The 16051-nt window shown below is 39.8% G+C and overlaps 2 protein-coding genes across 2 annotated transcripts in view; one reads left to right on the top strand and one right to left on the bottom strand.

Annotated features, from left to right (window-relative positions):
- Positions 1–2336: 2336 nt before the first annotated feature.
- crtc1b (CREB regulated transcription coactivator 1b) overlaps positions 2337–16051 on the bottom strand; it is a 29860-nt gene continuing 16145 nt past the window's right edge. The window contains exons 11-12 of the mRNA XM_079858120.1: positions 12996–13170; positions 2337–2916 (exon numbers count right to left, since the gene is read on the bottom strand). Coding sequence (XP_079714246.1) covers positions 2705–2916; positions 12996–13170 — 387 coding nt within the window. The 3' untranslated portion in view covers positions 2337–2704. The remainder of the gene's footprint in view (positions 2917–12995; positions 13171–16051) is intronic.
- LOC307150690 (uncharacterized protein) lies at positions 5160–8376 on the top strand. The gene is made up of 3 exons (XM_079858121.1): positions 5160–6698; positions 6950–7232; positions 7467–8376. Exons 1-3 carry the CDS (start codon positions 6220–6222, stop codon positions 7725–7727), a joined length of 1023 nt encoding a protein of 340 aa, XP_079714247.1. The 5' UTR covers positions 5160–6219; the 3' UTR covers positions 7728–8376.

The raw sequence follows: 16051 nt of genomic DNA, 5'->3' as shown, positions 1-16051 counted from the left end.
AAAGGTATTTTCTCATTTTGACATGCTGTCGTCATATTCCTGTGATAAGCTTTATGTACACTGTTTTCAGGAAAAAAAGTGTCTGACACAAACACGTTCATGGAAAACGTGAAAACAATAGAAGAAATATTCTGAATGGCACAGTTTGAAGAATAAAATGTGAGTATTGCAGTTTTTGTTGTCTAATAAATATCCACCATCTAGAGCCAATCCCTACTTCTCAGCCCTTAGTACACAATTCATATTCAAACAAAAATATTCCAGATTGATAGTTGATTAATGCTTTTAGTTTGCATAGGAATTACAAATGGGATTTGCACCGTTTTAATAGTTATTTCCTTGAAGGATCCAAATGTCCAAAATGTATCTGGCCAAAAAGGGCTAAACTCCACCAGGTTATTTATCCAAAGTAGCATGAACTTTGGGTGTTTTTGGATTGACAAAATAGATACAGTGGGGCCCAAATGTATAATTTCTTTAAATAAATCTAAAACATCTATATAAACTATATCATCCGCATAACAGTTTTTGTGGTAACACTTTACAACAAGTTTCAATTTGTTAACATACTTCTACAGCATTTATTCATTTTAGTTCATGTTAATTTCAACATTTAGTAATACATTATTAAAATACTATATCTGTTAATATTTAATTCCTGAGATGACATGAAAGAACAATGAACAGTTGTATTTTTTTTTAAATAACTTTAACAAAGATTAATAAATCCTGTAACAAATGTATTACTCATTGTTAGTTAATGTTACGTAATGCATTAACTAACATTAACTAATGAGACCTTATCGTAAATTGTTGGCAAATTTCTTGGTATTTCAGTAACATTTTACAATAAGGTTCCATTAGTTAACATTGTTTAATGCATTACCAGCATTAACTAACAATGAGCAATACAATTGTTATAGTCGCTATTAATCTTGTTAATAAAGTTAACACTTCTCCATAAAAATACACCTGGTCATTATTAGTTTATATTAGCTCAGATACAACAAGTTCTTTTTTTGTTTTAGATTTTTTTTTAAATCCTACAACTTTCCAGGTTTGAATGAAAAAACCCCACTGCATATAGAGATCATAATGTCACTGAACTGTAAATGAGTGATTCCTTAATTCCTTCTAATAGCACAGAGGTCTTCAACCTTGCTTCTGGGGACCCACTGTCCTGCAAATTTGATTTCCAACCTGCTTCAGCACACCTGATTGTGTGCTTTCAAGCGATCCTGAAGAGCTGATTAGCTGATGCAGATGTGTTTGATTAGGGTTGGAACTCAACTCTGGAGGACAGTGGGTCCCCAAGAGCAGAGTTAAAGACCTTTGCTGTAGCACGCAGGGCAAAAAACGTCACTTGATCAAAGTGCGACAGGGCTCGAACGTACATGTGGGAATGAAAAACACAAACTCCGGTAAACAGCACAGAATAAGGAGCATTACTCTCCCCATGCCAGATGAATGACATCATCTTCACACAGAAACGTTATGTTTGGCAGTACAAGTACAAACTATACAGCACTCAATACTAAACAAAATGGCATTGGTAAAACAAGAATATCGAGAGGAAAACACTTTGGAGATTAGAAAATCACATCGACAGTTAAAAACAGCATTTTGTTCATATAAGGCAAAATCAGGTCCTCTCACAGTGTAGTGTTCAGCAGGTTTCTGCAGCAGCTCTTGGATCCCGGTTACTGACCACTGTTGAAGCGTACATTACAGCGATAACAGTAATCAAATCTTCAATTTGAATAACATATGCAAAACATACAGAAAGTCACGTGACAGTCCACAAAAACACCAAAATATGGGTTATATTTCTATCAAGAGACTGCTGTACTTTTGCTAGAAAATTTCATTAATTACTGGCAAATATTAAAAAACAAGAATGATAACACCAATCGTGACATCTTGAGATGTTTGGATGTTACAAAATGCTCGCAAATTGAAATGCCATGGAAGCCATTTTGTAAAAGCAAACTTTATGCCTTCCAGTGTACAATGAGCAACGCTCCCTTAAACCCTTAATACACAATCTGGGGGAGTAGTGCTCCTTACAGAAATATAATTAAATAATATATATATATATATATATATATATATATACATATATATATTAAAAATTTTTTTTTAAATAAATACATATTATAAATAAATATGTCGATATCACACATAATTATACAGACGGATAATTCTTCATGGACATATGGCATAATTATGTAAACATTTTAAAATAGATGAAAGTTGGCAATTCACTTAATGTGACAAAATAATTAATAACATACTGAAGTAAATATGAATTAATAAACATAATCACAATGGTGTGAACCATAAAAGATCCATATGCCGATGGAATCAAAAGGATAAACAAAACACAAAATACATCAAGACAAACAGAAAATGCATGTTGGCGACCAACCAAGATAACGAAATGCAAACAAACAAAAACAAAACATGAATACATGAAGAGAGTGGATGGTGGACGGTATTGCGCATTGGAAACTATCCAGTGTGGATACAGGACTTCCACCTCCACACCCCCCAAACCCTCGCTGCCATCACCAGCTCCTGGCCATGAGCGGTTTGGCAGCATGCTGTAGTGTGGGTGGTTGGGAGGACGAGGTCAGCCACTCACCAGATGGTGAACAGAGAGGCCATGCAGCGGAATGTCTCGCTTAAAATTGCATTCACAGGTTCACAGTCGATCCATGCGGAATGTGTCCTCAGTGGCCGGGTCGGCGAGAACCATGTCCGGGTCGTTGAGCATGTGCAGTCCATCTAGTGTCAAGGGGTCGATCTTCAACTCATCCAATGGGAACTGAGAGTCTGCATCAAAGCTGACGTCACCAACGCTGGCCAATGAGCTGGTGAGGTCTTTGGAGAGACTGGGTGGAGATTCCCCTGTTACTAGTGTGCGACAAATCAAAAAAGCCAGTTAGCAACTAATAAACGGGTGTTTACGCATACAGTGACAACAAAGTGACCAGAAGTCATTCATTTTTTTATTGGAGTAAGTTGGAGATTTTCCATGACATCAGTGACTTGTGTCTGGCGTAAGTTTACATTTCATTAAGTTCAGTTTAGTGATGCACAGATATTGTGGTAAATGAAAATATTTGGCCAAAAATTAATTGAAAGTTTCAGCTGAAACAGTTTTGGAGGACTGAAATCTTTCAGCGAAATATGTATCATTAATTAGTGTTTCTCCAATGGCACATTTTGACTGTGTCAGTGACTTTTTTTAATTCAGCAGTATATATTGTGTTAAAGTGGATGTTGTTGTGAGGACTTTTATTATGACGGGGGTACAGAGAGGAGAGGGGAATAGAAAGGGTGAATAAAGAGAGAAAAGAGGCTAAAGAAGAACTCGTCCGTGTCCGAGGGTTTTATTGCTATATTCCTAAAGTTATCTTTGGATTAAAGCCCCGAGAACACCCACAAATAAGTATTACACTTGTAGCATGCTAACCATCTAAAAATAACAATAAGCTTGTGATTTGTTGGTTTTTATATGAAACAATTCCTTCAAATTCTGTCAATTTTATTATGAAATTCAAACAAAATGTCGTTTTGGTGTGCTTTGTGGTGTGACAGATCGCTGTATCTCCCTCGGTTCAAGTGGCAGTGCAGAGCGCACGTGAACCGACCATCTCTTCCTCTTTACTACTAGTTATAGCGTTAAATAAACATGAATGTATATCAGAAGGTATACTGGAAGAAACTAAAATGATTCATGCCTCATGTAATCGCTCAATCAGTGTTTCAACCGCAGAAAGACGTTAATAAAATGGTCTTGTTGTGTCGATGTACTGACACTAGGGGTCACACTTGGGAGCCCCAAACACCTCTGATACTTTGAGAAAATGCCAATGAAAATTGACAAGTGGAATTTGCAAGCACCACTCACTCATTTATACATGCGGGTATAAAAGGAGATTCAGTGCATCAATTCATTCAGGTTTGTGCTAAAGAGCCAAGACAGTGTTCCTTCCATTTCAGCGGGTAGTTCAATGTTCTGGCAGGTGGGACAGAACATCTTGTTACCTCAATCAGGGAACGGAGGATACAGTAGTAACCAAGACGTTCCCTATCTGTCAGTCACTTTTACATGGTGTCGATGTATTGACACTAGGGGTTCCTAGGGAAAACGGCACAACCAGCTAAACCAAGTTGAGAGGTTTTGGCGGTGCAGATGTCGGCAAGCTGCTCCGTGCCAGGTAACAAGTGAACTCACAATGTCGTGACCTTCCCAATACTCCACATAAGCAACGTCATACCCTGTACGACAAGGGGGCGGAAAAGGATCGCTTCAAAGGTTTTTTTTTATTTTATTTTTGTCTTTTCTCTTTTTTTTTTTTAAGATAAAAACTTATAGCTGTGCAGACCAGAAGTTAATGCTGGGGAAGGCACTCTTTTTTCTATGCAGAAAAAAAGAAAACTACGGAGACCACATCCAGCAAAGGGAGGAGCTTTACAACACAGTGACTGGTGGCAGAGCGGAAACCGTACCATATGGGATTGTCAACAGGGTTTCACTTTTAAGCTAAACTTGAAATTGCCAAAAAAATCAAATAAATAATAATAATAATAATAATCATCATTGTTAAAGAAAGAAAGAAAAAAAAGAGATTTGAGGTTAAAATGAGTGCAGCCTATTGGTTGTGAACACATAGTGCAACCTGGAAGAAACAAGGCAGCTGATTGGCCATTGAAACTGCACGTCACATAGAACCAGGTGTGTGTGTGATTACCAGCATGCAGAGGGACCTTTGTTTGAAAAGTGGATGTGCTTCTCCTAGTAGTGATGGGAAGTCTGGCTCTTTTCAAAGATTCTGCTCTTTTGGCTCAGCTCCCTTAGAAGAGCCGGCTCTTACGGCTCCCAAATGGCTCTTCATTTAGTATCAGTCGGAGACTTCTATTTTAGCCTAATTTAGCAATTGTGAATGATTTGTGTTTGGTAAGCAATTTTTTATTCAGTGTTTTCATAAAAGTCTTATTTTTATGCATTTTTTTTTTCGTTACAAAAAATACACAGTTACTATTATTTAACATTTCAATAACTTCAATATCAGATGCCTCAGCTTGGATGGGCTGATGTAATTTTTTCTCTCAGTAATTATTTGTCCTGTTTTTGAGAAATATTTGTCCTGTTTTGGTTTTCACTCATTTCTTCACTTTCTCCCAACGCGCTTTCATTTAAATCCGGCTCCCCCGCCTCTCTCTGTTGATCTGTGTATGGCCTGTAGCACTACACTTGCTATCTTCGGAACATGTGTCCCCTTCCTTCTTTCACATAATGGAATGATCTATGTCTGTCCTCCCATGTCATAGAGCTGGCTCGTTCGCAAACGACACATCACTATCTCCTAGTGCTTCTCCTACCCAAGTTGGTGTTGTTGATGGTTACAAAACCAAAGGAGAAAGATTGTTAACCTGCACGGTTGTAACCATTGAGTTTGGAGTAAACCACCTGCTGAGTTTGTTCAAAGATAGCTGGGAAAAGCCACAATGTGTTCATCAACTTTGAGACGCTACTGGTAGGACAAAGACTCAATTCTTTAGTGACTACAGACTACAGATGTTGTGTATGTTTGCAAGTTGTTTGTTGATGCTAGAGGTTTTAGCATCTAATATGCTAACTGGCCATGTGCACTAAGTGCATTTGATTTTACATTGCTGTTGAGGTGCTATGTAAACTGTGAGTATTTAAAAAATATTGTTTGTACTTTAAATTAGTTAAAATATCCTCAAATGTACATTGATCTCAATGCTGTGTGCAGTGACTCATATATTTATATATTTTCTCTGTATAGGTTATATTACAGTTTTTCTCGATTGGTTTGGCTCATTTCTTGAAACCGAGATGACATTCTCAAAATAACATGGACAAATATCCAAACCACCTTGCAATTGTTCACAACAGAATGTCATTTTTCATTGGTTTTATCAAATTGCAAATGCTTTAGTACATGTCTCAAGTGACTCTGTGCTTTTTTTCAAATGATTATGTACAAGTAGCTACAGTTAGCACAATGAGCCCACATTTAGCACATTTTCCAAATAAATAGATCTTGCTGATCTAAACTGATTAGTTGATTTTTCAGTGAAATGTTTACTCTCTCCAAAACATATCAGCATGGTTTCATTGTGTAAGTCATCATATGCACAATTGTCTGTTCAACTGTCAAAATTAGTCAAAGATATAATACCATGAAAGAATTTCTTGGAACATTTGATAAATTTATTACAGTACTTGACAATCAATCAGGTGAAATTAGAACTAACGAAGGAGCAGTTTCCCACATCTCAGATGACCAATCAAACAGTTTGTTTAGTTACCTGACAGGTGTTGTCTATGATTATGACTGCTGCCAAAAGTATATAGACAGAGCTTGGCCCGGGGCCAGTTTCATTTGCAGTGTGAACATGGAAGCACCTCGCCAAGTACAACAGCAACTTCCTGCTCGAGGAAGAGGAGGAAGAGGAGGAGTGAGAATGCGTGGAGGAATAGGGGGAAGAGGCCGAGGAGCACGGAGGCACCATGATGTCCCAGATGAAATCCGGGCCACCCTTATTGACCACGTTATAAACCATCGCCTCACAATGGCAGAGGCAGGTCGCCGAGTGCAGCCTAATGTGCCTCGGTCTACAGTCTCCTCCATCATCCAAACCTTTCGCAGGGAAAACAGGTACAGAACTATTCTATTGAACTATTCAGTGTTGGTGTGTGTGTAGGCCTAGAGTACTGTAATATCTTCATGTGATGTTATATGATACTATAAAAATGACAAAGAAAAAAAAATGGAGAAAATACTGTGAATAATATTCCAGTCACTGTGCAGTGCATCACACTTTTAGTACCATAAAACAGCAGTACAATTACATTGGTAACTCATTTTGTAACAAATTTACAGTGTTGACCTTTGACTTGTATGTCTAGGATTGGACGACAGCCTCAAGTGGGTGGCAGAAGAAAACTTCTAAATGAACAACAAGAACGAGAAATATGCAACATGGTCATTGCAAATAATGCCATCACACTGAGACAGATTCGTAATGCAATCCTTCTAGACAATGTAATGTTCCAAAATATAAACTCTATCAGCATCTCCACAATAGACCGGGTATTGAAGAAACATCAGATGACCATGAAACAGATTTACAGGGTACCATTTGAGAGAAACTCTGACAGAGTGAAAGAGCTGCGGTACCAGTATGTGCATGTAAGTCAACTACTGGTTGTCTATCATTGTAACACTATTACAGTAAGACATGGTTACCACTTTTTTTTGTTTTGCTTTATCCTTTTTACCTTCAGAATCCAGCTTTGTGTGACTAGAGCATTTTGCCTAGAAATTGTCTTCAGTTTTTCACTCCCTCTTTTTACAGTACTTTAGATCCTCCCTGCAGTATCTGTCTCTACTTGACTGATTAGATTTATTTTTATTCTATTGTAGAGAATAATGGCATTAGAAGGCAACGAAACCTCTCACATCCTAGTGTTCGTTGATGAAGCTGGCTTCAACCTGGCCAAAGGTCGAAGGCGTGGCCGTAACATCATTGGCCACCGAGCCACTGTGGATGTCCCAGGCCAGCGAGGAGCAAATATAACAATGTGTGCCGCTATATCAGAAAGAGGTGTGGCCACACACATTCCCAGTTTAGGTTCCCTACAATACACAAAAGCTCCTCAATTTTTTGGACCACCTTTATACTGATCTGATCCCGGAAAATGAGAGAGGTGAAGAAGGACCTCAGCTACCACATTATGTCATTGTGTGGGATAATGTGAACTTCCACCGTGGCCCACGCATCAGAACCTGGTTCACCACCCATCCCCGGATGCTAATGGAGTTTCTTCCACCTTACTCTCCTTTCCTAAATCCAATTGAGGAGTTTTTTTCAGCTTGGAGGTGGAGGGTGTATGAGCATCAGGCTCAAGACCAGAGGGCCCTGCTGCATGCAATGGATGCTGCATGTGAGGACATCACAGGGGATCAATGTAGGGGATGGTTGAGACATTCACGCCGTTTCTTCCCTCGCTGCATCGCAAGAGAAAATATCCGTTGCGATGTGGATGAGAATTTATGGCCTAACAGAGAGCAGCGCGTCGATGGCCAGGAGGATGAGGATGGTGGCCAGGAAAGAGAGGGTGACAATGGCGACCACTGAAAATATTACTGTACTATAGTTCTGAAACTTTATTTACAGTATGGTAGGCTAGAGTTTTTTTTGTTTTTTGTTTGTGTTTATAACTGTTCACATTTACAGAATCCTGTATATGTTTTCTTTTCACAGTATGTTCTCTAATGTTAACATTTCTTTGTACGAATAAAAATGTTTACAGTTTCCTTGAGTATGAGTGGTTTATTGGAGGCTGATTTTACTGTAAAATCTTTTAGTTTTATTCCTAGTGGTATTCTGTTGCTAGACCTGTGCCTCAGTGACAAAACGTCTAAGCATTTTGACTTGCAGTGCTTAAACAATGCCAAAGGTATAATGCATTTTGGGGGCATTGACTATTTATATGAGAAGGATATTTAGTTTTGACACATGGATAAACTGTTTTGGGAGAGATATGAGCTTTTGCAGGGGATCCATGGTGTTGTGCTAAACCATCCAGGTTATTTTGACAAAAGCACTAAATGAATGCACATGTGCCAAGGCAATTGAGAAGGATCTGTGCTATTTTGACTGTACTGACCTTTTATATGGGAAAGGAATCTGCTTTTGAAGCATGGAAGAAGAGTTTGGGGAAAGATATTTGATTTTGCTAGTGAGCTATAATGTTGAGCAGAACTGTAAGACTGTTTGGCCAAATGACCTTATGGTTTTGAGAATGTCATCTCGGTTTCAAGAAATGAGCCAAACCAATCGAGAAAAACTGTAAAATACTCTGAATTAATCACTGAAAACAAGCACAAGAAGATCAAGTTGTTGCTGATAGATTTAATAAATTGCTTCGATGATGAATAATTGGATGTTTTGAGTTATTCCCTGCACCCTCTGAAGTTGATTGAAGCCTTTTTTCAAGTTTGGGCAGACACTGAGGTAAAGAAACCCTGTTAACTTGACAATCACTACATAAGGAGTACCTGGCCCAACAACACAAGTTGACCTGAAAGGTCATGAATACTTCATGAGTACTGGGCCTGGCAGCGAGTTCCACCACCGAATTAAGCTGCCATAGGGCGCTGGAAGCTAAAAGTTCACCCAGGGTTCGCTAGCCTGGAGAATTCATGTGAACAAAAAAGTGCACATTATCACCTCAGAGAGGGGAAAGGTGTTGTGTGCAAACGGTTCACCCAGCTAGTTGCCCGCACCTTACCTATTCGTACCTGATAACACAACCCTCAGAGATTGTAAAATCTTGCAATGGTATTGGGTGTCGCCCAGCCCGCTGCTCTGAAGATGTTTGTTAAGAGGTGCTGTTCGCTAGAGCCCAGGAGGATGCAACACTCCTCGTGGAGTGTGCTTGGATTCCTAGGGGGCTTGGCACACCCTGGGCAATGGCATCCCAAATACAGTGAGCAATCCTCTGTTTGGAGACAGCCTCCCCCTTCTGCTGTCCGCCAAAACAGAATAAGAGCATCTAAAGCTCTCCATGCAATCCAAATAAACACACAGGGCGTGTACTGGACACAGCAATGACAAGGCTGGGTCTGCCTAATCTCAAGGCAGTGCTTGCAAGCTCACCACTTGATCAGTGTCATGGGAACTTTGGGTACGTAGCCTGGCCGAGGTCTCAGGATCATGTGAGAGTATACCGGACTGTACTCTAGGTACGTTTCACTGATAAAGAATGCCTCCAACCCTCTTCTTGTTAGTGAGCGTGGTCAGGAGGGCTGTCTTCAAAGAGAGGACACTCAACTGACTCCAGGGACTCAAAAGAAGCTCTCTGTAGGCCCAGCAAGACTGCAGACATGCGTGAGCTCCAAAAAACCAAGTCTGGGTGGGCCAATACAGCGCATCCAACAGGACCTGTGTATCAACCTCCCTGACTTTGCACAACATCTATGCAACCAGGTTTACTGGGGGGAAAGCATATTTGCGTAGGCCCGGGGCCAGCTGTGCCAGTGCGCGCATGCTGAGAGGTCAGAGAATACCATAGCGGTGGGAGGATTCCTGGAAAGTGAACAGGTCTATCTGTGCTTAGCTGAAATCAACTCCAGATCAGCTGGACCAACTGGGGAGTTTTCTCTCTCCCTGAAGCGTTGCTTATCACGACAGCGCATCCACTGCGTCATTGAGTTTCTCTGGAATGTGAGTGGCCCATAGTGGACGCCATATTCCCCAAGAGCCACTGAAATTGTTTTGGTGGGACTGCCGTCTTTGCCCTGAATGACCTCAGGCAGTTCAGCACAGACTGAGCATGCTTGTTCATGAGATGCGCCATCAAAGTGACTGAACTCAACTCCATACAGAGAAAGAGATGTTCTACACTGGGGAGAGCTTGCTCTTTTCCCAGTTGACCTTAAGCCCCAATCATCTTAGGTGTCTAAGCACCAGGTCCCTGTGCGCACACAATAAATATCAAAAGTGAGCTAGAATCAGCCAGTTGTCAAGATAATCGATGTGATCTTAGCGGGGCAAGGGCAGCCTCTGCAGAAGGCAAACCAAAGAAACGATCTGTGTCGAGGCAGAATCAAGACATGAAAGTATGTGTCCTTCAGGTCTATTGCCACAAACCAATCTTGATGGCGAACGTATGTCAAAATGTGTTTCTGTGTTAACATCTTAAATGGGAGCTTGTGCAGGGCCCAATTCCAAACTCACAGATTTCACCACCTTCGGTACGATGAAGGGGTGTAAAACCATTTCTTCATTTTGGCTGGAGGGACAGGCTCTATTGCATCCTCTGTCAAAAGGACTGCATTCTCTTTGCCTGTCATCTAGGTAAAAAGGCACCGCTGAACCTGGGCGGGTGCCTGTCCTGATGAGCCAGTGTGATGGTTTCATGAGAAGCACCAGAGGGACAATCGTTTTTGATGTACCTGTGGTAGTACAGCGACACAGAGCGTTGGCCGCCACGTCAAGAAGCATCACGTCCCAACCCTGTGGGTGCACTGAAACACCTACCTTGCTCCATGTACCTTGACCTGAACCAGCCTGTGATGGGTGAGGAATCTGTGCATCTTCAAGACGCGTCACATTGACCTTAGTGGGAATTTGTGTGTGTCGTGTTAGGAAACTCGCGTCCAACATGTTCAGACTGTGACCCAACGGGGGAAGGAGCAGTCTGGATATCACCTCCTGGGAAAGAGCAGCTCCTGTCATTCCTGGGTCACCCGTCTCAGGGACGATTTGAAGCCTTCAGGATCTTGGCGCTAGCCTGATAGATGGGCGGTGTCGCCATCCTGCGGTGGGCTCAATGCTGCGTCCGGGCTGTGGGTTCAGGCTGCAAACGAAGGCGGGAATTCAGCCAAGTCCTCGGCATCGGAAGGCATAATAATGCTGCAATTGAAAGTTCGTCCTCATCTGGATCCCTGAATTAGAAATTAGGTTCGCCATAAGACGAACTGCCTAACTCATCCATGAACTTGACTGGGCACAGTGAGAGTGACTAGGAATGGGAGGCCCGTGGGGATTGAACTGGCGGAACAATCCCATTGTTGTCCCCATCTCCTTTTATACCCATATGTCCAGGGGAGTGGCACATAGAAATTCCATTCGCCAATACTAATTGGCCTTTTCTCAAAGTATCAGAAGTGTTTGGGGCTCCCAGGAGCGACCCTTAGTCTCAGTTCATTGGCACAATGTCGAAGTGACTGACAGATAGGGAGCAGCCTATAAATGTATGTCACGAAACGTTACATTTATCTCTGTAAAGCCATAAAATTTCTTTAAAATAACTCTGGAGAAGCATTTTGCTAAATAAATGCACTATATTATATATTCATTATATTTCTACTTAATTGGTTATATTCATTATATGTTTAAATAAATATGTCATGAAAACAAGTTTTAATTAAAATGTAAATGTTTATATTTCAACAATGAATTTGAGTAGAAACAATAATAAAATAAAAAATAGTCTCTTCAGTCTCGATCAACACCATGGAGTACTCGGAGGTAGGCTACCCTGGCTAATCTACCCCATAGATAGCAATAACCGAGGAATTGGAAGCTTGTTAGTAGATTTTCTCTCCGCCATCACGCTTCGTATAATCCAACACACCTGCGAACTTCAGGCGTGTGCATGTGATATTGTAACGTGTGTGAGGGGGGATCTGTGGCGTGTGCACAAACTGTGATTGACTGTCAGATCTCACACAGCCCTGCGCTGATTGGACCAGAAGAACCAGGAGTGGTGGATTTTTGCAAAACAAATAACACACACTAGGTGGAGGTAGAAGCGCAGGTTTTTTTCTAAAACCGGCTGATTTATGTTGTTCTGTCGAAGCATAGTGTCGGTTTCAGTGAATATGATCAAAAAAATCTTGCCGACTGCAGCTTTAATTTAAGTTTTTATTTAGTTTGGTCTTGATAGCTTTCCGTTTCTGTGTGAATGGAACTTAAGTCTTACGTTAATTCTTGCATAGCCAGACTATTGCCTAACTTTGCATTGTATTCTTGCCAAGAAATGCCTCACATATACAGTAAATAAACCAATCACAGCTTTTGTATTAAAATGTCATTCAGGGGTGGATATAACTGAAACTGAATCTTGTTTACCCAAATCTGTCTTGACTAACAGAAACCCATTTTGCATGAGACCATGAAATCAGAATATTTACATTATTCAAATCAAGTCCCGTCCTACATTTTTTTTTTCTTGTTTAATATCCTGTTTTAATCAAAAATTAACAAAATAAAGTAAAATGGGTTGTAAACAGACTGATAACTTTATGCAAGCATTCTGTCCTCCCCAAAACTTGTGCTTGTACTGGAGGTAAAGAGCCTCAATGCATTTATTGTACCTCTGTGACATCTCTTCGAAAGACATTTGCATAAAGACATTCTTGTTGAATTGAAAGACACAATACCTGTGAGAATGATGTTGGGAATGTTGCCATGGCTACTGTAGCTCAGCTGCTGTGCCTCCTGCTGACTGCTGTGGCTCCCAGTTAAACCCATCATGGCTGCCTGTGTGTAGTTCAGGGTTGAACAGTGACTGGAGTCACCCAGATTCTCCATCATGTTCATGTTGAACTGTTCCAGCTACACGATCAGCATTAGAAAGATTTTAACTCATTTGAACAATAAATAAAATAAAAACATTTAGTAATACATCAAGTAATACAGCAGCAAATTTTATTCCTGCACCTTCACACTCAATTAAACAGTAGTCCAGTCCAGTGAGTGTGTCATAGACGATTCAGCATTATATACTGTGAAAGTGCTATAGAATTAAAATAGATTTAATTTTGCCCATCTTGAAATAAGTTTCCTGCACAGTTGCTTAGGCACTGAATCTTTCTCTCTATCTCCTTCCCTCTCTCTATACAGTATATTTTATATATATATATATATATATATATATATATATATATATATATATATATATATATATTTAGTTATTTATTAGTCGTGTCGCAATATACGAAATGTATTAACAATAACCATGATATTCAAACATGATATATCGATATTGTGTTAATTAAGGGTGACACAATATACCGGTATTGGCGATAACCATAATATTTAACATTAATAGTACAATAATCCAGCGTCAGTACCTGGTTGACATCCCAAAGTACAATAGTTGGCGGTATTGCACCTTAACAATGTCATATGTCACGCTGCACGCATACCTGCCAAAACTCCTGGGAGAAAAAACCTGGGAGTCTTCCGTACTTCACACCCCGTACTTTATTTGTATGACCAAAACCTCGTTATATTAATATATATAAAATCTAGTATAAAATCTTGTATAAAACGCATCCTACTCACACAACTGACACATCATACAAATTTCAACCCATTTGTGACCTCAAGCTGGTAACCTAAAACCCAGTTGCGCAGTTGATATCTGCTCTGGTAGTAGACGCGGGAAGTTGAATCAAGCATCACTGGTAGAGATGGGAGGTGAAGAATGTATAAAAAAAAATATAAATGTCAAATGAACAACAGCTTGACAGCCATATCATAATAATGCGACTTATTCATGTTTAATTTTATTTTTATTAATAAATATGTATTATGTATTTATTTATGTGTATTTAGCCTGCCTCTGCCATCCAGCACCATTCGGATAAAAAAACTGTGGATTATTGAATGTTTACTTCAAATATCTTTAGAGAGGAATATTTTTGTTGAATTTAAAATAGGGCGATGTTAGCGTTATGGCACGCTAAACTCTCACATTAAATGTATTTAATTTATACTCAACAGCTTGTGCTCTCGAGCAGAAAGTCCACAACTGAGACCCATAGAAGTATTGAACTTTTTACGTTCCAGGAAATCCCTAATGTGGACAAAGACATCCAGCTATTGCTTTAGCTGAGTAAAATTCAAATAGAGAGGTTTTGACTGATTAAATGGTCAAACAGGTTAAGGTTTTAGTTGTGTTGTTAAAGCTTATTTATAACACTGTTTTGAACTTGACAGTATTTTCTCTGTCCTGGTTATTTCTTAGGCCAGGGGTGCCCAATCCTGCTCCTGCCGATCGACTGTCCTGCACAGTTCATCTCCAACCCTAATCAAACACACCTGCCTTTAATTTTCTAGTGATCCTGAAGACCTTAATTGGTTGCTTCAGGTGTGTTTGATTAGGGTTGGAGATGAACTGTGCAGAACAGTCGATCGGCAGGAGCAGGATTGGGCACCCCTGTCTTAGGCAGTCAAAGAAGCCAGAGAAAGCCAGTCTTAATTGTTGCATGCAATGGTGTGATTTATTGGCTAAAAAATGAAAGCAAAACACAAAATAAACAAACTAAAGATGAATTTGACTGATAACATTGTTTTTTCAAGGATTCTATAGATATTGCAATATATCGTTACCATGAATTCTTTTTCCCACGATAACCATGGTGTGTAATATCTAATATTGTGCAGCCCCAATATATATATATAAAATGCAAAAAATATCTATCTATTTTGATAAAAAAATAAAAAAATCTTTCTTTCGTGTGCTCTGACAGAACAAAAACTAACATGCACCGCACCATAATGTAATGACCAACTTGTGAACGAATCGGTTGATTGGTTCATCACAAAGAACAGCCCTAATCTAGTTGTTTTTCTGGTCTGGATCTGAACTGAACTGAACTGAATTATCGGTCTAAATCATGAACTGAATTAATCGGGCAATTCATTTCCTCTCTGAATCAGCAATGACTCACTCTTAAGCTGGGGCCTATACCATGAAGCCGGTTTAGGTGGCTAGCCAGGTATGTTTCAGTTTAGTTTGAGCCAACCCTGGGTTTTAGGCACTATGAAAGTGGTTTGGCTTTTAGCAGTGTTCATCACCATAGTAACTTATGCTTCATGGCTAACCTGGTCCGGGGCAGGTTACAGTATGTTCCAGGTAAGAGGTTCCAAACCGAACTTGGACCAATCAGTTGTGAGCATAGGATAAAGTCACTCCACCTGTTTCTACTCCAAATTAAAGGTCACTACGTAGTAAATGATTTTTAAAGACAAAATCCTCTGGCTGTTAGTAATGCTTATTTAGAATAATAATTTTGTATGATTTAGATATTATTTATGTAATTATTATACCCTTAATCCAGTGTTTCTCAAACTCGGTCCTGGAGGGCCACTGTCCTGCACAGTTTAGCTCCAACCCTGATCAAACACACCTGAGCAAGCTAATCAATGTCTTCAGGATCACTAGAAACTCACAGCTAGGTGTGTTTGATCAGGGTTGGAGCTAAACTGTGCAGGACAGTGGCCCTCCAGGACCGAGTTTGAGAAACCCTGCCTTAATCGATCACACATGTACAATTTTAGTTCATCAATTATTATTACGCAGAGTTTAAATGAATAAATATATAAAGGAAATATAAATACGCTTTAGAATCAAAAGATAAAGCTATAAAATGACTACATGTGAGCTTAAATGTTCAATTCTCTCTATACCTTCATCAAATGTATAAAC

The sequence above is a fragment of the Squalius cephalus genome (genome assembly GCF_949319135.1).
Source record: "Squalius cephalus genome assembly, chromosome: 22".
Classification (NCBI taxonomy): Eukaryota; Metazoa; Chordata; class Actinopteri; order Cypriniformes; family Leuciscidae; genus Squalius; species Squalius cephalus.
The sequence above is the reverse complement of the archived record's forward strand: the minus strand, read 5'-3'. Positions and strand labels throughout refer to the sequence as shown.